At 45.0% G+C, this 27,349-nt stretch overlaps 1 protein-coding gene across 8 annotated transcripts in view; it reads right to left on the reverse strand.

Moving 5' to 3' along the window:
• The window catches only part of CFAP97 (cilia and flagella associated protein 97), a 427,501-nt gene that overhangs the window by 38,926 nt on the left and 361,226 nt on the right, over positions 1-27,349 (reverse strand). For 5 of the 8 annotated variants that reach the window (XM_078678034.1, XM_078678032.1, XM_078678031.1 and 2 more), the window contains 2 exons: positions 25,545-25,701; positions 12,797-13,027 (listed from right to left, as the gene is read on the reverse strand). In XM_078678034.1, coding sequence (XP_078534160.1) covers positions 12,888-13,027; positions 25,545-25,701 — 297 coding nt within the window. In that variant the 3' untranslated portion in view covers positions 12,797-12,887. Of the gene's footprint in view, positions 1-12,796; positions 13,028-25,544; positions 25,702-27,349 lie in introns of those variants that run through there. The other 3 variants (XM_078678037.1, XM_078678036.1, XM_078678038.1) reach the window with 1 other exon arrangement.

Genomic DNA, 27,349 nt, shown 5'->3' on the forward strand with positions numbered 1-27,349 from the left:
CTGTGCCGACCATCAATGTCCTCATGTCTGTCCAATTCCTTAGGGGCGGATTATATAAAAGGCTCTCTCCCTTGCTTGACTTTTTCACCTGTTTATTGTTACAGATAATGATCGATAATCAAAACTGAGAATCCCATCTGTTCGAAATAGCTGGTGTACCTAATTGTTATGCAATATGTATTCACGTATTACCCAAAACACTCCCTCACCCTCTCCAAGATGTCTGCCGCCTTTTCACCCTTTCACTCTTATTCACCCTTCCAAAATGGCGCCCACATGCTTGGCGTCCTGTCGACATTAGTCCTTCGGCTATTTTTATTACCGACAGGGTGAACGCCACCATAAAATCACTCCCGCCGAGCCCCCAGTCATCTGCCATCGATAAAGACGGACGGGACTACGGCCGACTCGCGATCCCACTAAGGTATGACTGCCTGGCCCACCAAGGCCCCGCTTTTCCTTTAGAACGCTATTAGTATATGTCCTTGTATTGATTCCTCCCAACATTTTCTCTTCACAGGATCAGTTGGAAGCGGATTGCATATCCTTGCAACCGCCCTTTATACATTCTCCAGGCTCACCATTTTAACTGGGCCCCAGACAAAAAGTCACAGGTAAAATCTGCGTCCCTACATGCCCCTTTAACAAGTGCCTCCACTCCACTATATAGTTCCTCACGGCCTGTCTTGACCCAACAGGCTTTCCATACCAGGAAGAGGAATACCGACAAGAATCGCTGCCGTCCCGCCCATTAACTCACAGAAGCCTTTCCAGGCTCTGCATGGACACGCTAAGATAACTCCCCTACTATACCCTTGGTTACGTTATGCTCCCGCTTTCTAAATGATTTTATAACCTGGCTCTCCTAACACCAACAGGTGACTTACTTCACCACAAAGGCTTCACATCCAGACGCCTTCATGCCCCTCCCTTGTTGATTGCGATCAGGTCAGTACTATGCTCTACTGCATTCTCTCACACTGGGCAAGTATTTTACGCGGTATTACGGTGTTAGCGGCTCAATCTATACATCCCACGGCCGTTGTAGAATGGTACCACGGCAATGAGTCGGCCGTCTATGCTCTACTGCATTCTCTCACACTGGCCGAGTATTTTACGCGGTATTACGGCGTTAGCGGCACACTCTATACGACCCACGGTAGTTGTAGAATGGCACCACGGCAATGAGTCGGCCGACCCGCCACGGCCTTGTCGATATGCCCTCACGTTGTTTCTCACAACTTCTGGGCTACCACTCCGAAACATTGACCGATCTACCCCCCCAAGCACCATCACACCTACCTGCAGCCACCTTGCTAGCCACTTGTTCTGTCTGCTGGCAGCGCTCACCCTCACATATCACTAGATGCTCAATCCACCCTTGCGCGGACCCATTGTCGCAGCCACAACACTGATTTCACAGCTGTCACTGCCCTAAAGTTCACTTGAGCACCTTGTCACTAATGAAACCACGTAAAAGTGGATGACATGTTCAATTCTTATTGTGATCGCTTGACATCTAATTGTCCCTCTTTCCTCCTCCTGTTTATTCCCACAGGATTTTAACATTTCAGGCAATAGCAAAAACACTAGTCCTTAAGATGATCCCAGTTAGTATTCGGAGCTAGGGATCGAAACGTCACGTCGACTGTTTTAACAGAACTGCATGTCTCAACTGTATATATCTAATGCAGTGTCTGTGTGTGCTTACACAAGATTGCATTGTATTGTAAGCCGTCATTTGCTCCAGCTCTTTTGCCTGTTTAACTTTCCTTATCTTTCTCGCTTTATTGTTCTCTTTCCCTGACTTGGTACAGGCTTGTGCCCAGTTTTTTGATTCATGTCGTGTTTCACGTATTCGTAAATCCCTGTTAAAATGTTTTGAAAATAAATATTTCCTTGTCCGGCTGGACATTGGAGAAAAACAAGCCATAGCTCTTATTTAAGTCTATGTTTTTCATTTACAGAATTATTTGCTAAGCTTAGGACCTGTGTTCTTGATAAAAGTACTAATTAACCAAGGTCCTCAGCTACCTAAACGGGTTCCCTTGTTAAACTATACTACTGTCATTTGAGAGGTCATCAGTGATGTCATCAGTGACTTCACTGACCATGTCATGAATGATGTAATATGTGACATCATGAGCAGTGCATTGCGGGTGCGCGAGTTATAGTTAGCTGAACTAACTATAACGTGGAATTTCTATGATTTTGTAAGAGTGAAATGTCCAGCTAACTATAACGTCCCTGATACCTATGGTTTTTTCAGTGAATTTCTAAGGTTTTTTAAATGCTAATTTCTACCTATGACATCCCTATTAAGCCACCTTGAACCCTGAAGGTCCCTGTTGGCAAAGTAGCCCACCAGGTACATCCAGTAAGCACCACAGACCTGCGTTTCAGAGAGGTGTTCTGAGGCCACGCCCCTTTTTACACCACACTGCAAATGCTGCTTCTGGCGCACTGCTGCTCAGAGGATGAAGTCAATTTCTATCTTGAGGTCCTCGGGACACAAGAGGCCCTCATCACTCCACCAGCAGTGAACCAGAAGCCACGTTTGCAGAGTGGTGTAAAAAGGGGCGTGACCTTGAAGCACCTCTCTGAAATACAGCCCTGTAGCGTTTGCAAGAGGTACCTGGTGGACTAGTTGGCCCCCAGGAACCCTCAGGATTGAAGGGGAATTAATCCCCAACTTAAAACGCACCACAGGGCACATTTGCACATTGGTGCAGGGAGGGGGCGGGGCCTGATGTGACAAGTGGCGCATTTTAAGTTGGGTGATTAAGTCTCCTTGAATCCTGAGGGTCCCTGAGGGCCAACTAGCCCACCAGCTACCTCCAGTAAGCGCCATATAGCTGCGTTGCAGAGTGGTATATAAAGGGGGCGTGGCCTTGGACCACCACTCTGCAACGCAGCTCCCTGGCATGTTGCAGAGTGGTGGAACTAGAGGCAGGCAGCAGGAAACGGCCTGAAAATTAAGTGACTCAATAGAAAATAACTGTAAGGCCAAGGAAGGAAATATTATTGAGACATAGCCGGTAGAGAAAGGAGGGAGGGGGAGGATAATGGGAATTGCCATTTGTCCTATTAGCTTTATGAGCGCGGGTCGAAAGGTTTCCTGCCCGTGGCCGAGCACCTCTCATCAGTGTTTGGAAAGTTGATTAAGGGGCGACAGGCACTCTGCAAGTATACCACTTGGGGTATGTTTTGCCTATTTAGCAGGGTACCAGGGGGGGGGGGGGCAAAGTTGGAGGTTGAGAAAGGGATATTAAAAGAAATTTAGTTTGTTAGTTGCTCATGGGTGGAACCAGAATTATCAATGTCTTGCGAGTATTGATGAGTCAAACAGGGATGGGTATGTCAGGAGAATCGGGTGGGCGAGTGGGAGGAAACTACTTTACAAGCACAATGGGGAGCCCTGAGACAGTACAGAAGAAGATGAGGATTTGGTCCTGGAATGTCAACAGCCTCAATAACGGCATTAAAAAGAACCACAGTATTCCAATTCCTCAAACGACACTCCCCAGATATCGTCCTCTAACAGGAGACTCATTTAATGGGTAACCAATGTAAAGCCCTGGATAGATATAGTTATTCCTTACTGGTACATGCAGGATAGACCTCTGGGTCCAGAGGTCCTGGTATTCTAGGCAAGAACTACCTACCCTACATATCGAACGGCTCATGGACAGACCCTTTGGGGAGATTTATAGTTATAAGTGGTATGTGGGAAGGCAAGAGGTCCAATTTATGTTCCCTATATGCCCCCCAGGACTGCAGCCGGCAGCACCTGATGCCATAGGATCGATGTTGGTCAACCTGCCAGACGGGAGGTGACATGAACGATGTCATGTCGCTTTACCATGATGGCGTGGGAGGATTGGCAATGGGGAGACAATTGGGACCACTGCGGGAGTTCCTCCGTACTATGGGCCTGGGGGACATACGGCGGCATCAACTCGGCATGCTGGGTCCGATCTGTCAGTTAATACCCAGTCATTAACGCACACCATTTGAGAGGCCCAGTAATAAGCCTTAATATCCGGGACAGCCAGTCCTCCCTCAGACTCCTCTGTTCAGTTTACGTAGATCTATGCGTGGCGCCTTTCCATTCCAAATGAGGGTCCTCAGTTCTGCGTCTATTTTCTGAAAAAAATACCTTGGGTATTTCATAGGGCGGATTTTGAATTTTGTAGAGCAGCCGTGGGAGTGTCATCGTCTTAAATAACGCTGAACGGCCCATAAGTGTAAGAGGTAGCAAGTGCCAGCATTTAGCGTCTATGACAAGGGTCTCTAGTTATATATATCCCTAGATATTTAAAACAGGATGTTTCCACCGGAAGTTTGCATCTGGAGGTGAGAGCAGGTACCCCCCCCCCCCCGCCAGTGGAAGCAATAGCGACTTGTCCCAGTTTATGCAGTATCCTGAATAGTCCCCAAAGATGCAAAAGATCAGGAGGATTCTATTGTTGGTCTGAGTCGCGTCAGATACAGGAGTGCATCATCGGCATAGAGGCATATACGTTCCTCCCATTCATCCCCGATTGGGATACCCCATATCATGGGATCCTGCCGTATTCACGCAGCGTATGGCTCAAGAGCCAAAGCGAACAGGAGTGGGGAGACAGGGCAGCCCTGTCTCATCCCCCTTTGTAGCTCTAAGAGCCAAGATGTCATGGAGTTGACCCTTACTCTCGCCAGTGGCTTATGATAGAGGAGCTTCACCCAGCTCATAAAATTAGATCCACAGCCGAGACAGCCTAGACTGTGTACGGGTACTCCCATTTCACACTATCGAAAGCCATTCTGGCATCTAGCGATAATAAGGCTGCTGGGTTCAAGGTTCGTTTTGGCGTTATGTGGAGGACCCCAAACAATTGTCTCAAATTGAGCCTGGTGCTTCTGTGGGGCATAAACCCTGTCTGATCTGGGTAGAAGAGGGAAGTCACAATCCTACTGAGTCAGATTGAAAGAGCTTTAGCTAAGACTTTGGGCTTCTAATTTAGGAGCGATATTGGGCGGTATGACCCGCACCTTGTTGGGGGGGGGGGGGTTAACCCTCCTAAGGTATTACCACAATCAGGGCCATTTTTTTATCCAGTGGGAGCGCCCCCCCTTTCCGCGCATCAACTAACATGTCATAGAGGTGCTCCACCATGTGATCTAGTGTACATTGATATAACTCTAATGGTAGGCCATTTGGGCCCCCCTGCCTTTCCCGACTGCAGCAAGTGAGTCGCTTTTTTGATTTCCTCCATCGAGAGGTCCTCTTCCATCATCTCACTCTGCTCCGAGGACAGTGATGACAATTGTATGTCTCAGGGAAACTCTGTACATTCTTCCTCCGACTTTCGATCTACCGAGGAGTATAGGGATTCATAATATGAGGCAAAAGCCTCAGCTATCTCACGGTCTGTAGTGTGATTTCGGCCCTGTTTGTCGGTTATGCTCGGTACCCAGGGATGGTTAGTTCTCCCTTTATCTAACCAGGCGAGAAGTTTGGATGCTTTATCGCCTACTTCATATATTCCACACTGTGCTGCCCTTGCGTGTATTCTAGCTTTATCTTCCAACAGGTCCCTTAGTTCTCTCTGCCAGAGCCCCAAGCTATGTTGTAGCTCTGCATCTTCGACCCCTTCCTCCACCACGTGTGCCTCCAGATTAGAGATAGTATCTTCCAGGGCTAGACACTGCAGTTTATCCCTGTGGAGGCCAGGAGCTATCCCTTGATCCTGTATAATAAACCAAAACAGAGAGATCTACCCCCTCACACACTGACAGTGTTAAATGCAAGGCAGGCCTCTGCCAGGTTCTTGGGTTGGGACAGGAAGCTGACGGGGATGACCCCTCTTTGGGAGGGATAGTGACCAAATGACAGAGGTGGACTATAACACGCCGGAGCAGAGCCGGCAGTTCCGCTTAGACCCGCAAGCGTCTACCGGCGCCACCTTCACTCCAAACTATCTTCACTGGGAAGATTTGGCACCCTTCTCGCCTGGGCAAGCTTTTCACCCACAACGCGAGAGGGTCCCGATCGATGGCCTGCCCCCACGGAGTGAACTGGCAGATCCAAGGAAGACATTTAAATATATGAGCCCTGCGCTATGCTGAACCCCCCCCCCCCACCACAGGAACACATTGCTGGTAGTTTGTCAACCCAAGAGGGTCAGACAAGCTCCGGGGTAAAAATGCAGAGCCCTGAAGTTGTACAGTACAGGGGAACATCAGAGTTCGAGTCAAGATGGCAGCTTCCTATGCCCGATGAGCCTGCGAGCCGATAACCACACAATTGGCAGCTTCGCAGCGCAGTAACCTACAAGGAACAACTCAATAGACTAAGTACCTTGGCAGAAACCTGCCATTGCATGGAGGCAGCTACGCGCACCCATACCGCCGCGCCGACAAATGTGAGACGGACAGAGAGGGACAAGGCTGCGGCAGTGAGAGCTAGCGGAGCCCTGGCCTGGCGGCGGTGATCGTAATACCAGTGTGGTCTCTGACGGACACAACACCGAGCCCACACAAACATCGGAGCCCGCACATCGCTCAGAAGCAGAGGCGGCATTCTCCGGGGGACAAAAGAAAAATCACCATTACTTCCATAGCCACACAACCTGTAATCGCTGCAGTTGGGAGGATAAAGAGCGTTCCCTTGGCGCCCCCGATGTCTGTACCACAGCGTTGGGAGAGGGGACAGCTTGAGACTCGCAGAAGGCAGGCAGGCTGAGCAAGGCAGTCAGCCCCCCTCCCTACAGTGGCAAGAAACATCTCTGCAGCCTGTGAAACGCTGCCTGAGGAGATGCCCGGCCAAGGGAACTATTCGCAGCCACACAACTGGGGTGCTTTGACACTCTGATCCGGTGAGTGAGTTCTTCCTGGCCTAACAGAGAATCGCACGAGGTCCCCAAGATATTGACGGGGGAAGGGTGAAGATCGCAGTAGCAAAGCTGGGAATCCAGGGAAATTAGAGCACACCCCGAGTTAGCCACACTTCCAGTGAGTGTATTTTAAACCCCCCCCTCATTGAAAATCATTAATCCAAGGGAGCCCCTATATAATGACGGCTACTCGGCAACCCACTACAATGGCCGCAGAAGCTACTGCTGGCGCCACTGGGAAGTTCAGAGTACAGTACTGAGGGTCCTGGGCCGACTGGGGGAAACAGTGTTTCTCATGGGGGTGAGACCGACCTGGGTATCTCCGTTTGGCAGGCTACTTGGAGGAAAGTGAGCCCAATGGGCATGAAACTAATCGCCATTGTGCTCCTTGGACACTCTGCGCAAGGTGCAAATCCCTATTAATTCCTAGGATTGGGGCAATATCCGACTGGTCTGCTGATACGGGATCACTGAAGGGGCAAGACAGTACCCTGCCAGACTCCAAGATGGCTGCTATAGTGGTCCCCTCCACGTTCTTTTACTTCCTTGAACCTATCCACTAGCCTGCTTACACATCAGGACTTGGAACTTTTAGAACCTACCCCAGACTGTGGAGACCAAGCGATTTGGCTGAAGCCCGGTGCAGCTACCGGATAGCTAAAAGAGGAGATTGGTTGTGGACTCCCCCCCCCCCCCCACGTCACCTGCCCAGCTGGACCTTGGGCAGATTTTCCCTTTGTCTCTACGTCCTATCTCCCTCCTACCCATCTACCCTATCCCCTTACCCTTCCTCGCTCCATCCACCTTGTCCCCTATGTTCTTTAAATGTTTTTCTTCATACTTATCTAACTCTTAACTGATGTAAATTGCAACATTATTGTTCCTCATGTAAAGCGCTGATTTCTTCGAGTCTAGCCAGCGCTATGCAATATTCATGTTTCCATTTAGTATTTATATTCTGGAGTCTCAAAGTACCCGCTGACAGAGTCCACTGCGCCAAGGGAGCCACTCACACTTGAGGTATGGTATGGCACCCTTTGCCAAAGCACTCCCTCTCCCATTTTTGGGGAAGGATCCAGTGTGTAGGCCTTGGAGTCTCAGAGACCCCTCAGAGAGTCCACTGCGTAAAGGGAGCCTCTCGCAACAGAGCTAGGGAATTGATACCACTTCCCCTGGGATCACAGCTTACTGGACTTTGGACTTTGCTTTGACTCGTCTACCAGTTTGTGTCCCCGTCACCCTTCCCCTCCTCTTCCCATGCTGTCTCTCTCACCCTCCCCTCCTCTCTCCCGCCTTCACTATCTATCTACTTCCCCTGCTCCTACCCCCTCTCCTGAATCTCTCCCCTTGCCTGCTTTTCCCCTTCTGTATTTGTGCTTATTGTTTATCTCAACCTTACAAGTAACTATGATGCCATGCTCTAAAAACTGTGTAACCTTTGTAACAATGTAACCTGTAACTGTGATCTGATACTCATGTAAAGCGCTCCGATACCTCTGGGTCTAGGCAGCGCTATATAAAACCTTTAAAATAAAATAAAATAAATAAAACTCAGGGAGTTCGAAAACTGGAAACGTCTGGGTCTCTACAGTTTGAGGGACGTCTGGAGAGGCCAGGCATATGTCACATTTCAAACGCTACAAACTTTATTCGAAATAGGGCAAGGGGAGTGGCTGAGGTACATTCAATTGGGACATGCCTTAAAGCATCATATAAGGGAAGGGGAGGCATTGGCAGACGCCTCGCCACTGGAGGATCAACTGCTCGCTGACCCTCTACATACCAAGGTCATCTCACTAATTTACAAAAAAATCCTCAATAACTCCCCCGATCCTTACCTAACACTAAAGACCACCTGGGAGGGAGACATAGGGCAGCTTGACGATGAGGAATGGACGGACGCCCTTCAAGGTTCGCAGGAAGTAGCAATCCATTCCAGATTCCGCCTAATCCAATGGAAGGTCCTACACCCAGTATACTATCCAGATAATTACTTCACAAGATAGGCCATGTATAAAATGGCCTCTGCCGGAGGGGCTGCGGACAGAAGGGGTCCTTAATACACATAATATGCGAATGCCCGGAGATACAAAACCATTGGGCAAAAGTACGAGATAGTATGGCGGGAGTGACGGGAGTGACGGGAAGAGAGGTCGCATTGGAGCCTAAATGGTTCTTATTGACTGCTGGAGAGGAGGATTGGCCCAGGTACACGAGAAAGTGGTTGACCTTGGCGGCTATGATCGCCAAACGTAACATTTCAAAACACTGGGGGGCAATACACCCTCCCAAAAAAGCAGAGGGGAAAGCCAGCTCAAATTGGTGCCAGCAGGCAGAACAGACTATATACAAAGCCAGAGGTTGCCCGGGAAAATGGGCAAAAATATGGGGCCCATGGAAGGTATATAGGGACTGTAACATGGGACCGGGAGGAGGGGTTTCCATTTCAGGTATTGTACTTACCTATCCAATCAGTTATCCATCATGTTAAAATGCTTATTTGTAACCAAAGAATAACTCAAATTGCTGTCACAGGTTAATCGCTTTATTGGGAAGCTTTCAAAACCTAAAAGCATAGCACAGCATTTCGAATTTTTCTTCTGTGATGAACAAGCCAATGCTTAGTTGCCCCCACAATGAGAGAACCTTGTCATTTAGCACCTACTTGTGAGTGTGAAGCTGGTCCTGTTTTGAATTCTGAGATGAACTACCATGGTGTGAATTTTCGTCACTTTTATCCAGTGCAAGAACTGCTGGATGCCCTTCAAGAGGACCCAGGACTTCATTCCTTCATGTTTTTTCACGAAATACATAGCAATGTTGTTGTCTGTCAGGAGGAGAATTTAACTACATTTGAACTCTGGGAAGAAAGATTTTAGGGTTAGATAGACTGCCCTTAATATCATTAGGATGGCTTTCTTTGGAACCCTTTTCCTTATATTGTCAGATATGTAGGCACTCCAACCATCTAGCGAAGACTACGCCACAATGGTTGATTCCATGGAAGGATCATGGAAAGGGACCTCTTACAACATGTTCATCTTGCAACACCACCAGAAAAGTTATTGTGTCAATAAGTATTTTGTTGTTCTAATCTTCTTACACCAATGATCTTCTAAGCATTGCTGTCAAGGTCAATAGTGCAATTTCACATATCACACTCCGAAGAAGTCTAATGTCATCAAACCCAGAACAATGGAGACTTGTCCTACTTTGGGATAAAGAGTCTGGAGATGGTGATTTTTTCAGTGTGAAATGGAACACTTTTACGTTGTTTAAGTCCAAAATCACTCCTGTGCAAGTAATGGTTTGGAGTAGGGAGAGGAGTGGCAATAGTTCTGTATTGAAACTCCTGAAGCACTTTGATAAACTTTAGCCTTGAAGAGTCAAAGAAGGAAATATGGTTAGATGAAGATGCACTTCTAACTAAGGAACAATACTTCTTGACCAGATCATAGAAGGATTAGATCCAATAATTCATTGGAGGTTTTGGAAAATTCTTGACAATTTCTTTTAGCAGAATGTCCACTTCCCAAACTAGCCAGTCCAGAAGAGACTGTTTAGACATCCAGGGAGGGAAACCTGGACATCAAAACTTCCACCGATTCAGTACAATATTGCGCATCTTTCTCTTGTTATCCTCTTCCAAGAATGGATACTGTTCAAAATACTCCCTTCACCATGATTCTGGCTATTGGATGTAGGATAATAGGGTCTTCGTTTTGATATATGTGAAGCTTTTCCTGCAGCGGCTGGTAGCTACTGATTTCCTCTGCCACTAGATGTTTTTTGTCAGTGGCAGAAAGGCTTCTGGTGTTTAAACTGGTTTTCTTGATCTAGTTGCTTCTATGAATAGGTTATATGAACGTACTGATGTTAACCTTTACTGCATCCTTTGAACTGCACGTATCAGCTTCAGTTTTCATGTTCTGTACTTAATTTTCTGCATGAGATTCAAAGACGGTTGATCATGAGAATGGTGAATACATTTTGTTTGTGCTTGCCCAGGAAGGGATGAAAGACAAAACCAAGAACTGTGTTGCATTCTGTGACAGTTGTTGAAGTAGTTAAAATGAGTGGTGTCCTTCACCAAGCAAATAACGTTTTTAAGTAGTCGTGTCATCTTTGATCTCTAGAAAATATTCTTCTCCTCCTCCAAGAATGTCCAACAATGTGCTCCAAGATGTCCTACATACCACATTCAAAGTGACCCCAAAAGGGCTGAGGAACTAGCTGCTCTCAAATTGGTAGAGGATGTTTATAAAATCTCCTTACACAAAGAATCCATATGCCTGCTCTCCTTCATTGCCATGGTGAGTACAAAGAGCATCAGGTACTGGATTTTAGAGGAGTTTTGGCTCCATTTCATCCAACCTGTATTTCTTATCTAGGCTCCTTTTGGATGGATGTAGAGAGGGAGTGTGTGGAAAATATACATTAAAGTTTCAAAGATTCCAGGAACCAATCGCAATATAGGCCCTTTTGTTGCTTGGCCTGCAGACCCTGAACAATTATGGATCTTTGGCAAAAGGAGTGATGTTTCTTAGGCTTCTTGTCAGAGCGGTTAGTGACTTTGTAACCAGTAACTACATCATCCACTGGTGAGATACCCAAGGGGATGGAACCTGGCAACTGAGGAGACTGAACATTCTAATCAAAATCGAAATCTCTGTACGGCATCCTGTGATGCCTGCTGGGCAAAGTAGCTAGAGTGAATTCTCTCAGATGCCTGGGGTGATCCTGTAAAGGATGAAACCTTCAGGAGGACATTCTCTAGGGCCGTCTTCAGCTGGATGTCCGGAACACAAATGCCCGAAATGTTCCTCCCTACATAATGCATTTCTGGGGCGAGTTCTTGGTCGTTTAAGTGAGCACCTCTGTCCAGAATGACCATTCGTCCTTAGTCTTTAGTGGTAATGCTTCTCGCGACTAGACCTTTATTCCCTCAAAGACTGTGAGTAGATTGATGGGTTAATCTAGGAGCTAAAGCTTGGTCATGCTTGATGGACATTACACTGCTTCTGGAGTGCTTGGCAGAGTGCCAGGATGTGGGGGAATCAAGTTTTCATCCTCTGAAGTTGGAATAGGTATACTGTCCTCTGCAGTGGAACGCAAGAAGGAGACAAGCGTTTGATTATTTTCCATGATCCTAGGCCTTGTCTGGGGGGATAGTGTGCCCTTTAAATTCAGAGCAAAGAAACAGATACATCGACTGTCTACAATGTGCTGGTCACAGAAATGGATTTCGACATTAAAAGGCACAGGCATCAAGAGAACTTAGCCTTCGACGTGAAAGGCGGACATGTGATGCACAAACACCTCACCATAGATGGGATTTTCCAAGCGCTTCTTTCTTGACCCAGAATAAAATCCCTTATTTCCTGTACTTTTTAGTCTGTAGCTAAAATAGAAAATGAGGGAGTCCCTCTATATCATCCTTCTCAACACTGCACTCGAGACCTACCCAATCTCTTACTGCTTTGGAGCTGCAAAGCTGAGTTTGTGGCAGACTGGTCTGTATTTATACACGGAAGTCAGATGGGGCTGGGTCAACTGACACGTGGTCTGTGAAGGAGTAGGTGCCAAGGAGAGTGAACATCACACCTGAAAGTGGACAGGAAAAACTGAGTGATCAGTTGGCATGATGAGAGGACTGAAAATGGCAGGACTGGTGTGAAAATGACATGCTGAGAAAGAGGTGCTACACAAAGACGAAGGAGAAGAAAATGTCCTGACGCAGAATCTGGTTGTAGTTGGCAAACGAGAATAAGCTAAGAAGAGACAGCAAAATAAATGCATAGCTTGTCACTTAAATTATTTTCTCATCTGTGGACTTTTTAAAACAGTGGGATTTAGTACCCCGCCCAACCCCTCAAGGCAGGTAGGAAATTAGTATATTTAAGACAAGGAGACGAATATTATGCATGTTTCTTTATTGCCACTCAACACAGCAGCAACTGAAACAATAAATCACACAATCAGGGTGATGTTGCAAAGTAAAACCATAAATTAAAGCTGCTGCGACCCATGTAACATCCACCTTAGGTCATCAGGTGAACAGGAGAACACTCTTTCCAGGGGAAATGCAGAACAGACATCCTTGGACCGTTCCGAAGCTGATGATGAACCACATTCGTCCACTGATCTGGCTGTAAAAGACAAGGAAACAAAAAACAGGTGTTAGGTTTAGTACTATAGAAGGGTTTATGTTATTAGCCGTTGTGTCTTGATTAAAATGACGATTTCCTACCTACAATGAGGGGAAATCTACATTTTTTTATGAAGGCATCAAGGCTAACAAAAATGAAAGTTCAAAGCCTTGCAACAATTTACACTACAACGTAAACAGCAGCGTTTTCAATAGGCATAAAAAGGAAAGTCTTAAATGTAGAGGTGCCGAACCAGACAGCAAAGTGAAGTGGGCTCCTAAAACCAGTGGCCAGCATGAGCTAAGCAAAACAGAAAGCACCAAACAAGCCAAAGTAAACAAAACTCCCTTCGAAGGCCACTGGAAGACTCAACGTTGAAGTAAACTCCTGAGATCAGCCGTTTGCACCTCAAATGCAAAGATGCATGAAATACCACAAAGCACAAAGTGGTCCGGAAAAGCTGGATAGTAAATAAGAGTTTTCATGTGCCTGGTAGGAGAACAACAGACTTCTTCCAGACAAATCTTCCAAAGCACTGCCAGCTCTTCTGTAATACTGAACAGGGGAACAAAGTCTGCTTCAAACGTGCCGGTTAATCTCACGGCCAGTTTGCTAAAAGTTAAAGGACCAGAATGACACGCAATAAGGACATGGATTCCGGGACTTCAAAGGCTGATGTTTTTAAAGAGCCTGCAAACTAATGGGGTCCTGCCCACGGCCAAGTCATCAATGAGAAACAACTGGAAGAAATTGTTGACCAATATCTTATTGTAGCCTTGCTTCTTACCTTCATGGAAAAGATATAAAAAAAAGTTTCAAGATTAAATGAATGGGTGAAAAAGTTATGCAGATTCTACTTCAACCACCAGTAGAGTCAACATCCCATACATCCAACCTGATTAAAGACCCAACACTTAAATTAATCCAAAACCAAAATGTAAAAAGATTGGCCTAGGCCGTGTGCAGACATTTCTGAATATAAAAAAAATTCAGAACAAGCTAAAGAGCATCGGGCATAGCATAGGAAGTTTCCTGCACACGCCTCTAACCCTATGCTACACTACGTGAAAGTACACCCATAAGGGCAGATAACACGACGCACATCACAACCCACTGAAGCCACCAGGACCCGAGAGAAACACCCCAGGTAAACAAGCTGAGATTGTTAACTCTATGCCCAGAGGCACATACATCAACGCAACCTGAATTAGTCTACGTGAACATGGCCCACTCATGGGAGAGGGGCACAAGACAGAATGAGGTACACGTCACTGTCTACATCTGTATAACAGGTGGAGCTGGCAGATAGGATGTACCTGTTGCTGCCTGATCCACCCCAACTTCCTTCTCCCTGCACTGGTTCCAGACACCTCCAACATGGGGAATAAACCAGGAAAATCAACACAAGGGAACAAGATCAGTCAAAACACAATAAATCAGGGTGATAAACAGATAGACCCACAGCCTCCTCAACATTTAGCAACAGGGCCACTGCCTTCAACTGTCCCCTGCAGGCTTGCCGAGCCCTGTCAGACAATCAGGCTGCTCAATCAAACACACACTGGACACTATCTTGATGATAAGAATCTCATTAGGGGTGATTTTAGGAAAGACTACAGAAGAGGCGGTATGGACCACGGTATCAAATGTTAAAAAAAAATGTGAAACACTATCATCCTGGTAGTGAGAGAGACTGATGCTGAGGGAGAGATACATGCAGAAATAATCGGATATTCCTAGCTTTCCTGGAGAGCTGTGCATGTCCCACCCTCAGTGAAATTGTTTCTCGAAAAATGGATGCTTGAGTCTTTGTAACCTTGGGGACTTTGAAACCCTTTTCAAAGGGGAAGGGAGCACAGAGCACAAAGCCAAGGCACTATCACCGAAGCCAGGCGCCCTACTTCGCAAGACGATAGAGAGTTCTTTAAACTACAGAGACATGGATACATTATCCTACAGTGTTCGTGAGGCAAAGCAGTGGCCTAGAATAAGTGCCTGACAATCCAGATTTTCACTGATCACACCGTTCAAACACAGCTCTTATAAAAATATTTTGATGTTGTGAAAGGGCAACTACGTGAGCACAATATTAAGCTCAAGCGGTTCTTTCTGGACAAAATTCGAATAATCAGGAACAGAAAATTCTATTTGTTTCAATCATCGGAAACTGCTTGGGATTAGACAGATGGCTGTGAGAAACCTTGCAGGTTCACAATGGAAACGTCACCAGACATGCACGGATCCTCCTGCAGGAGTCAGGAACTTAATGGCTTTGCAAGAAATGAGCACCAACTCGAACCTGCACCCAACTGGAACATTACTCCTTTTGGACCAAGAGCTAACCTCAAAGGGATTCTCAGTGGAGGGATTGTCACATCTCCCCCCCCCCCCCCCAAAAAACCTTGTTTTCCCTGCTATGAGAGACCCCACAGACTCCCAGCTCTCCCGGTTGTAGAGGTTGCACCAGGTGCTGTGGGCTGAAGTTTCCTCCATCTGTTCCTGAATTTTACAGATTTCCTTCACTGTTAATTCTAGGCCTGTTTATTGGAGTGGTGGGGATGGGATAATGACTGATCAGATTCCTCTTTCAAGTTATGCACATGGATTATGGGTTGAGGAATTTGAGATTCTTATTGAAATGTTTAAGGCCAGTAAAAGAATTACAGATGTGCTTGGTTCTTTAGGAGTTTAGATAATGTTAGGTGATACCGTGATTGATGGTTGGTGGCAATTCATAAATACAAAACCCATTCTTAACATAGCAGGGAATCTTAAAACAATGACCTGGAATGTCCACGAGTTAAATGATTATAGCGAGATAGGAGTATCTTCGCTTATAAAACACGTGGAAGTTATTTTGCATTTCTCCAGGACACCCACTTACTACAATCCAGAACAGACAGACTGTGCAGAAAATGGAGATGGAAAATATATGCAGCAAACTATACCTCCTATTCTAGAGGGGTGCTAACTTGAATCGCAGGAGAGGTACCACTAACAATTCAAACACATAAGACTGACCCAGAGGGTAGATTTGCTCTTGTCGATCTAATCAATGGCACGAGCTGGGGCTATTAAAAATACATGCACTGACGACACCAGGGGCCCTATTATACAGCACACTTTCCCAGTTTGCGCCCGGTGCACCTTAAAATAGGTGCACCGGGCGCAAACAGGGAAAGCACACCCTATTACATAGAATGTGTTGCCCCCAGGACAGCTGCGAACTTGTTTCACAGTGCAGGCGGAGCGGCTTTGAAGCAGCTGCTCATTGTTTCACAGTGCAGGCGGCAACCCGCCTGCACTTTTAAGGTGGATTGCAGATCCCCTTACAGGAGGGTGTAGTGAGTGACTGCACCCACCTGCAAGGGAAGTCTGAGGGGTCCATAGGATCCCCTTTCACCCTTCCAGTAGGCTACTATCAGGGGGTGCACTTATAGTTGCCTCTATGCCTCCATCTATAATGCGGCGTGGGCGCAGAGGGATAGGGTTTCTCTCATTTGCACGGGGACACGCCCCAATGAAAATTAGGGCAAGCCATGGCGCTGAATGGGCGCCAGCGCTTTCAGTATTACAGAAGGGGACGCAGAAGTGTCTGTGGCCCCTTCTGTAATACCAAAGTGCCACGAGGGTGCGCAAAGTGGGCGCAAACGGTCATTGCGCCCCCGGGGCACCTGGTGTAATATGGCCCCTGGTCTGATATTTTTTTCTAAATAAAAGAGTTAGTTAGTCTTCTACGTATGCAGACTTACTGATAAAAGTTGCTGGAAATTTTAAATGGATAATGTCAGGCATAAGGCCCTCTGAAACAGGGCACGGACTACAAAATGCGACAGTTAAAGGACACTGTCTCCCAATTTACCTTAACTGGTCTTAAAACATTAGAGGAACCGGTATCATAATCCTACCCCTTCTACTCTCCCTCTCACGGATCCTTTAGGATAGATATTTGGTATTAGGACACTAGTGCACCTCTGCCAGGAGTCATAATATTGAAGCAGAAGGGTTTTAAATTATTCCCCTCTCACCATCATGTATTCACGGCTAGAGCATCTCTCAGGGGAACCGTTGTGGAGACTCCGGACAGACACCGAGTGAGATCCATGATTTAGACAAATGGCGACAAAGAAACTGAGAAACTACTTCTGGCTCAATAAGGAAAGTCTAAAGGAACTGAATGGAATGTGATAAAAGCAAATAGAGAGGTGTAAGCATAGGATGAATATATGAGGTATGACTAAAACTGGAAAGTGACAAATCAAAGATGGAAAACAATGTTGCTCATATTGAGTATGTAACGGTGAGACAGTCACAGCAGCTGATGAAGTTGACTGAGCTCAGACATAAGTTGGAGGGGACAACTGTACACTAACTTAGACAAGTTCTTATACCTCTTACAAACAGCATCTTCACAGAAGGAAAATTGGGGAAATCCATGGCATAGCTCCTGAGCAGAGAGAACCAGAGACAACATTCTCCAAACTGCAGTCAAGCAGGGTTAACTTCATCACACAGTCTGGTATCAACAGAGCCGTTGCTAGCTATCTCGATAGGCAGTATTCACTAACATTGCCACCCAGAAACGACAGAATTTCAGTTGAATGTTGAGCTCTCTGAATGGTCATCGGAGCAAAGATCTGAAATGGATGCCCTGCAACAAACACAAGAACTGACAATTATACTTGAAGGAATGTCTAAGGCAAAAATCAAACCTCAAGGGTACCACTGTTGAACTATACAAACTGGTCAGGAGCACATTAGTGGAGTAAGTCAATGCAGTATGCCTGTAGGCACTTGAATGCGGGAGGCTTCAGGGACGACAGAGAGTCAGCAATGGTGGTAGATTTGAAACGTGACAAGGATCCTACATATTGGACATCTCACAGACCCCTGTTTATGCTAAAATTAAATACAAAAGGTTCGTATGAAGGTCCTCACCAATCGTTTCCTCGCGGTGCATTCTTACTCAATTCATCTGGACAAATCTCGGTTGATACCTCATATAAACACTGCTGTAAATCTAAGAAAACTGGTGCACATCCAATATTTTTTACACTTCCAAAGTAAAAATTATGCTGCTTCACCTGCAGACATTGGAACAACCTCCAATATAGTCAGTTGAGAGTATTTGTTTAAAGTTTTACATAAATTAAATTTATGTCCTGGATGGACAACCTGTAACCTGTAATAGGTTGCAATATAATGCTTGCAAAGCAAGAATAAGAATACATAAAATGATTTCAGACCCTTTGGATTTGCAGTGGAACAACAGGCAGGGGGTATCTCTCCTGCTATTTACCTTGCTACACAGCCTCTTGCTGTCGTGCAGCTGAGATCATTGTTACAATAGGGCATTAGAGAGGGACATATCAGTCTCCAAATATGCAGACAGTACATTAGATTATTTTGGGCATCCGAAATATCAATCCCTCACATGTTAAATGCATTAAAACCACTTAGAGTGATATTGGAGGTGCGACTCACCCTGTCAAATCACGACTAATGTCACTGAGAAAACTTATGGAGAAGCCATGGACTGTCCCTACCGCCGGATCTACGTCTCAACTAGCAAATAAACTATTTCAAGTATCTGAGAATAAGAATAGTGCTGAATCCCAACAATTCAATAGAATTTAAAATAGGTAGGGTACTTTGAATAAACTAATAATCGTATACTGTTTTGGTGCTCTCTCTCACTGTCAATGATGGGAAGGATAGCAGTATTAAAAATTACAGTATTCACCAGGTCGAGTACATTTTTCATGGATTATTCTTCATAATACGCAGAAAGTTGTTCAAGGAATGAGACCAGCTGTAACATTCACTTATATGGATAAAGGACCTAGGCTCTGACTGAAATGCACAGTACTAGCAGAGTAGAAACACCAAGTAAGTAAGTATCGATATCGTCCAGTAACACCCCACAAGTGCTGTGTAATTACGAGTTAAATCCCCTCGAATGAGGACTAACTGTAGGGGCAGTAAATTACAGTGAGGTATTCTGCACTTAACTCCCTTTTCGACGGGGTTTAACATAGATATGTACCACGAGCTCGAAGCAGAAGATACATGTGTACGAGGGTCTTCTGTGTGGTGCGGGGCTTCTGTGTGAACTGATGGTGGAGAGAAGGAAGGTGGAAGGGAATAATCAATTCTGGCATGGAGGAGCACTGAATACTCCCTCTTGCCAAAGAAAAGTGCAATTGGAGCAGGGATGCGGCTTGGCTGCTGTTGCAACCAAGCCTCATGCATTTTGTTCGTCTAGAATGACTAAGCAGTAAATTCGGGTCTGGTAATTGGATACAACAACAACAAACCAGTCATAATCAGGCAGCGCAGTATCCCACCCGGGGGTTCTGCTCCGCCTGACTCGTATGAAGGCCCCTAGATTATGATTAGAGGTCCTGATACTACCATATAAGAGGAGCTGCGTGGCCTTACCAGATTTAGAATATAAGCTGGCTGCTCAACTACAGCTCAACGGCCAAACCATAAAAAACAAGTCTTGGCTGGATGCAACGGTGCAGGTGAGCTTAACTTGCTATTTATGTTGAAAATGGACAAGGTCCTGGGAACACGCATCTGGTAAGACATATGTTAGAAATGTGGGCCTGGGTAGCTAAGAAGGCATTATTTCATGGCAGTAGGGCAATATGGAACGATCCAGAACTACATTCCCTGAAAAGAGAGGCAGATGGGGTGAGATGGTCATGTAATTGATGGAGGATCTGTATATTGACAATCAACTGAAAACTTCTGACGTAGCAAGATTTGTGTTTGGAGAACGGAAAGGGCCGTTTCTATTTTATGCTCGGTTGTAAAAGAAAATTCGGTTGCTTTGGCTAGAGTTTCCTGGTAGACCCCCTGGAATCAGAAACAGTACCTACATTAAGGGGCATACAGAGTGTGTCCATCTGCTATCATCCTTATACAAATCTCTTTGCAGGGAACGCACGATGCACCTAGGGATTAAAGATAATTAGAATAATGATCTATCACACACTTTGAATGCCTATCTTGGCCTTGGGACAAATGTTGGAGAAGTTTGGCGAAACTGAAGATAAAACTGAGCCTCCCATGCAGATAGTGGAATTAATAACAAATATTTATTCATCATAGAACAGCTGGGTAAAGCTGTTGCCACGATGCTACAAATGTGAACACTTTTATTGGAGTTTTCTTGTTCTTAATCATCTAGCTTGCACTGTGGGCATAAGAAGCACAATGTTTTGTTACAATTCTAAAATCAATAAAAGGTGCACAGGTTTTTTTCAATAACCACAACAAACATGTTCCTCCAAATACCTTGGTAACAATTAATGTCTAGGTGAGGCAATGGGTAACCACATTTGTATATACAAAACATAGCTATCTCCACAAGCTGTAGAGATCAGATATTATTTGTGCTAGCGCTGAGTAAACTAATTTTTATTCTCCAGTAGGAATCATTTTTTCTCTTCTTTCTAGGATGATAGGAAAGATACCAAATTGTAGTTAACGGCCCTCTTTCTGGGTGCAACAGTGGTACTGGTTTTGATTTTCTTTTAGGCTTGGAAAAAAAGGTGCTCCAGGACAGCAAAGCAAACTCGCATCTCAAAAGTGAATCAGGAATAGCTCAAATCAGAGTAATGAAGGCCGGTTCTCTAATCTTCTACTGCCTAATTTCTTCATCTGTAAAAGTAAATAAGACTCATTGTGTTGCAGTTTATTCCTTAAAATATTCACCTTTGTTAGAAATTCTTAATAAAGTTGTATTTCTTTATAGAAGTATGTTCCATGTGTGACCATAGCACTCTTTAGAGATATTCAGTATTGAAGCGATGGAGAGGCAGGTTTTTTGGGTGGCCACATGCTTCTTGGGGAGTACCATTTTTGAGGTTTCAACGCCAAAATCATAATTTAGAGATTTTTTTTTAATAACTTTAATTGGTTTCAAAGCAGGTAAACTTACATTTTAGCAAACCCAGTGTTGCCCAAGTGCATCCCACCAGACCCCAGTAGTTGCCTTAAGCAGCATATCACACTTTTGCGTGTCCGACGCTTATTACCAATGTCCATGTGTAAACAGTGTCCAAAATTGGGTCATGAGGGCGTATCTCTTGATGCTAGGCAGCGCTTAAATCTGTGCCATAACCATACCCGCCTGTTACCGTCCCTCCCCCACACCCCCTAAGCCAACTCCCCCACCCTCCCTCCCCGGAACCGGTGTGCCACTGCGCCATGTGGGAATGAAGATGAGGTATCACCTAGTCAGTATCTTTGGACTGCGGGGCATCGGTGAGTCTGAGCAAGCGGAGGTGTTTGGGGCATGTGACTTCGTTGAATTCCAGCGCCAGCAGCAAAAGGATGGGGCGTCAGATAGTGTAGAAAGAAGCTGATGAGTGTGTAAGGTTAGCTTGTATTCGTTCTATACCAAAAATGTACCACAGTTTGTGTAGCCACCCTTTGTGTGTTGGGCGGGTCTGTGTGTCCCATAGAGATAAGATATGGTGTACTGCCGCGCCCATTGCTAGCCCCATTTGCTTCCCTCGTACGGATTTTAGTGGGAAGGTGAGTGCGTTCGGCAGGCCTAGAAGAGCATAGGCAGGAAAGCGGGGTATTTCAGTTTCAAAGTGAAAGTCTATATCGTCGAGTACCGACGTCCAATAACCTGTCATTCCCTACACTCCCAAAGTATGTGCGTCAGCGTGCCCTCCTCACCACAGCCTCTCCAGCAAAAGGGGCTACGGTCTGGATTGATTTTGTGCAGTCGAGCTGGGGTCAGGCACCAGTAAAGGGCTACTTTAACCACTGCTTCCTTGCTTGCCATATTCCTAGCAGTACGATTTGCCCTATAATAGATCTGGTTCCATTCTTTTGGGGAAATGCTGCTACCTCAGAGGATCAAATTCAAGGTACTTTGCCTTGCATATAAAATCCTCAAGGGTACGTCACCTCAAATTCTGGAGAACTTGTTGGTGCCGTATGTACCCTCGCGAACCCTCAGATCTCTGGGTCAGAATCTGGTAGTGGTTCCACGCTTCAGTCTGAGTAGAGCTGGTGGCCGCTCTTTTCGAGTGTTAGCAGCGAAGTGGTGGAATTCTCTTCCTCTTCATATCCGGGCTCTTGATGACCTCCTCCAGTTTAGACGCGCCATCAAGACTATTTTATTTGTTTAGCTCTTAAACTGTGTTCGGTGGCCTCTTCTTTCTGGTCTTCTATTAGTGTTGTGTTTTGTGTACCTTGTTAAAGCGCCAGGACGCCCCTTTGCTGGGGCAGCTGTGCGCGGTATAAGTGTGAATAACATAACATAACATAACCTAGTTCTGCCTCCCACCGTCGCTGCCCAGCCGAACGCTCTGTGGGTGCCGGTGGGGGTAAAAGAGAAGATATAATTCAGAGATCAATTTGCGGTCTGAGTGCTTAGATAAGAGACCCTTCTCGTAGGTTGTAAGGTTTCTGGTAACCAGGGGGCTTGTGTCGGGATGTAGTAACCAATGGCGAATTTGGAAGTATTGGAATCTTTTGGGATCTTTAATGTCGTACCAATCAGGCAAAGCAGTGTAAGGAATGAACCAGTTGAGATCAAATAGATGTCCTATCTATGCAGGCCGCGGCTCGCCACTGTGTGAACGCCCTCGCCTCGAGTCCTGGTGGGAAGTCTGGGTTGTCGAACAGGGGCATGAGGGGCGAGGGGAAGGAGGTAAGGTTCCGCTTAGTCGCTACTGTGTCCCACAGCCGCAATACTGAGCGAGTGATAGGAGATTTGGGGAGATAAGTTAGTCTGTCCGAAGATTTCAGGAATGGTATCTTCCACAAAGAGAGGCGTGACATCGCTCTATCCTGGAAGAGCCATCTTTTTTCAGACTCCGGTCTACTCTATTCTACGAGATAGCGCAGTTGTGCTGCTCTATAATAGCTCAGTAGGTTGGGAATCTCTAAGCAACCCTCTTCTGGGGGTCGGTAAGCCAAATCTCTGCGTAACCTCGGCCGTTTCCCAGCCCAGATAAAATGTTGTATCTCTTTTTGTAATGAACGGATATAACGCATGGGGGGGCACTTTCGGTATCGTATGAAAAATATATAGTATTTTAGGCAATATGGACATTTTAACTGCTGCGACGCGACCTAACAGCGACAGAGGGTGTGTCTGCCACCGGCGAAGATCCTGTGTTATTTGGGAAGTGAGGTTCGAATAATTGTGTGTAATCGTTCAGTCAGTGGAAGGAGTCAGACTTACCCCCAGGTATGGGATCTCGGTGTGGGATCGCAAGTCTCCCAGCCATCTAAATGTGTTCTCAGGGGCGTTCTCATTGAGGCCGAGAGGCATAAGCATTGCTTTCCCTACGTTGACTTACCTGAGACCATGCCAAACTCAGTGAGTTCCTGTAAGAAAGCTGGGACAGATCGTGTGGATGTGTCAAGGGTCGCTAGGATGTTGTCCGCATAGAGACTAACGGTATGACGTTCCCCCCGGAGGGGATACCCGAGATGTTGGGGTTGTCTCTAATCCGTTGCGCTAGGGGTTCGATGTAGAGCGCAAAGAGCAGAGGTGAAAGAGGACACCCCTGTTTTGTGCCTCATTGGATGTCGAACGGCCCCCGTTGACGCGGATCATCGCTCTGGGTTGGTCATAACAGCTGGCGGCCCGAAAACGGTTTCCTATACCATAGTGCGCTAGTTTCTTGTCTAGAAAGCCCCAATCCACTCTGTCGAATTCTTTCTCCGTGTTGACTGAAAGTAACAGGGTGTCCAATCCCATATAGTGGGCTTTGTCTATTAAGTGCATTATCCACTTGGTGTTGTCGCTGCTTTGTATGTTGGGTATGAAACCCGGCTGGTCGGGTTCAATAATACCAGGCAATCGGGGGCCCAGTCTGGCGGCTATGACACCCGTAAATAGCTTCAGGTCGAGATTGAGTAGCGAGAGTGGACGGAGAGAATCTATTTTTAATGGGATTTTCCCAACAGTGGCATTTTCACAGACAACTATGAAGGTTTTGATGATGAGTTTTTTAGAAGATGTCAAGTGATCTTCTCCCCTGGCGATCTTCTCAATGACAACTAAGTCTTTGTTGGTGACATTAACTTAAGAATGAAGACATCTATTAAGTTCTCAGCAAAAGAACTGAGGACACTTGGCCAGCAGTTAAACAAAAATAATGTCTTCATTACACCAGAGTAGTAGTTCTTAACCTTTCGACTTCTCTGGACCCCAATTACCACTACCAGAAGCCGGAGAATTCAGCCTAAGCAATTTCTAGGATTTCAACATCAAAATAACCAAAAATACAGAAACAAGTATGCATGAAACAAATACACAAATTATAAAGAATTTTATATAATTCAGAAAAAAGTAAACAAAAATATAATTAATTTTGTAATACTCATGGAATGGTTGGCGCATTTGAAAATTTGGTTTGATTTCGAAAAGATGATGCAATATGCTGGATTGTAGCACATCAGTCTTACTTGTTCCTTATGCATGCTTTTTTGGTCGGTGCATACCAGTGTTCCAATTAAGGCGACCAATTGTCTATACTAAATTATGTTTGCTGTACTTGGGCTGCTCCCACAATTATGCTAAGGATACCAACTTAAGTTTTAGCCTCCAATTTTAAATTCCTTCACATTTATAGATTTAACATTTTCAATTTTCCTTTTTTATGTACGCCAGCTTTATTAATCTCTCCAATTAGATTTAATTTAAATAGTCGCAGACCTTAAGGGATTTCCAGACCTTAAAGGGTTCACATCCCCCAGATGAAAAAATACTACACTAGAGGCAGTAGCAATAAATCCAAGCTGGAATGGTAATGTAGACAGAAATTATTTAGACAAAGGTGATGACATGTTCAATCTGGATTACTACTGCAGTGGGTGCAATACGAGTCATTATTAACCTCTTTATCTTTTTACCTGGAATGTTTTTTTGGGTATTTGAACTCCTTTGATTTGTACTAATATTTGACGTCTGAGAAAAAGTTAACAAAAAGGTCTCTAAAAGGTTCGGTTCTGCTGAGAAGCTATTATACATTACAACTGAATTCAACATGGTCCAACATCAAATCAGCTGTGTTTGAAGATCATTGAGTACCACATTCCTTCAGTCACATCTGATGCACTTCCAACAAAACAACAGTTTTTGCAACAACAGAGCTACATTTGTTAGGAGTCAGGACAACAGGTTTCAGACTGGAATTAACATGTGCTGGTAACTACAGTGAGACTGTTTTCGTTACCCCCACCATATCTATTAAAATTGTTAAAGTTTTCAAATGCAAAATAATTATTAAAGCGAGGACTCCCTTATACAAATATGTAGTACAGAATGTAAGGTGTCCAGTTAGTTAGCTGCTGAAAAAAAAGCCACGGACCATTTGAAATACAAAAGTAATATCTCAATTGTGCATGACTGTGGAACATTCAACAAAGATTGTATGAAAATTAAGTGTTGTAGAACCATATCCAACTACATGTAGCTGGCAATGAATAGCGAAAATGAAACTAAATAAATGAATACTTTTAAAGAACTTGCCTTGTGCTGAGCTTTGCCGGCTTGCAGATGACTTAACCGGCCTCGGTGAAGTTGCTGATGAGCTCAGATATCCCACTTGGCGCTGATAGTCCATCAGCTGTTCAGAGCGTTTCATGCCAACTGTTGGCTTAATAGATTCTAATCTTTTTAATAGGGCCTTTAAAATACACAAAAGAAAAATATGCATTTTTAGATACCAAGCTGCAATCAAATTTTTTGTTCATATTGACGAGAACCACAATAACGACAATTGTTTTGCATGTATATATTCTAAATGTGAATTGAGTATGCATATCAACACAGCAAAACGTGTTAACTAGACAATACATGTGGGCAGGTCTTAGTTTGCAATTTCTGAAAAGACAATAAATCAGGTCAGATATTCAAATAATTGTAGTATTTTGTCTTTGAGTATCCATATTAGTTACTCCATGGCTTGTCAATCAAACCAAATGTGTAACATGCTGAATCTGTACCAACATCCCTTACTGCATAAGGAAGATCCATTTGGAGTAAGTCAAATTTAGCTTTTTGTTCTAATGACACCAGAACACTTTGTTTGCCCAGGATGGATGAAGACAAAGAGAAGTAGCAACTCTTGGTCAAATCTCTCTAATTCTCTTTCCTACACTTTGTACGTGTGTAGATATTTAATAGTGACATTTCCAAGAGCTTTCAAAAGTCACACCATATTAATCTACCAGACAGCCAATATTTTTCTGAATCAACGCAAGAAAATAGTAATTCAACAAGCAAGACCAACATCAAGAGCCCAAAACTGTGTAATGCACACAGATTTCAATTTAGAGCTTAATCTTAGGTTGACAAAACATCCCTAGAATTGACACGGACTACAATTACTTTATCAGACATAGAATACTTCTCTTTCCCAGAAGAGATCCTGGCAAAGAAGATTTTCTTTAATCAAACAACAGAAGAGCAATAAAAGGAATGGCCCTCCGTTTGAGCCACCTGGGAAATAGTAGATCCTTTTCTCAAAATGAAAGTAAAACTATATTTTAAGGCGTTGACTAAGTCCCACAGGAAAGCTATATATGTCACATCCACCAAACCTGGCAAGGCAAATAATATCATGTATTATTTGGTGAAAGGGTATAACCTTAGTGTGAGCCTTAAGTTCTTAATCCACGGGAGTGGGGTCAGCTTTAATATGAATAACAAACTACCACAAGAGTTAAATAGTTGCTGAAAAAAGAACGAGTTTGAAACCTAATACGACTGCAACAACAAACATTACGCAGTCAGTCTTTACATAGAGTATTTCTACCAATAACATGTACCAAATAGCATTCTCTAGCATTCAGACTGTCCTTCCCCATGGTTCAGAAATGTAATACTAAGAGTCTCTCTATTTGGTCTGTGCTGGTACAGCGCTGTCTCTTGCATGGCTCAACTGAACATGCAGCCCCCTGCTCTTAATTTCCCAAAGCCAGTATCAGAACCTTTTTCCACCCACATTCAGTTTCAGGGGTAAAGTACTCATGCGGTCACCTGTATCACCTGGTGTTCCGTCACAAAAGGAAGCTACACCAAACCCAGTCGCTGGAGTATTCGCACAGCATCCTGGTCCTGAAAGGAAACTCAACTGGGTCCATGCAAGGTGAAGCACGAGATAGACGAAAAGCCCGAGGTTGGAAGAGCACGGGAACGACCCCGATCGAAAACCTTGGCCAAGGAGAGGCAGGCCGTCATAAAATCCCTAGCAGGAGACTCCTCTAGACCAGCAACGCCACAAGTCTACACAGACTGGCTTACTCTCTGCGGTCCCTGCTCTCCTCTTCCTT

This window comes from Lissotriton helveticus, chromosome 2_2 (assembly GCF_964261635.1).
Source record: "Lissotriton helveticus chromosome 2_2, aLisHel1.1, whole genome shotgun sequence".
Classification (NCBI taxonomy): Eukaryota; Metazoa; Chordata; class Amphibia; order Caudata; family Salamandridae; genus Lissotriton; species Lissotriton helveticus.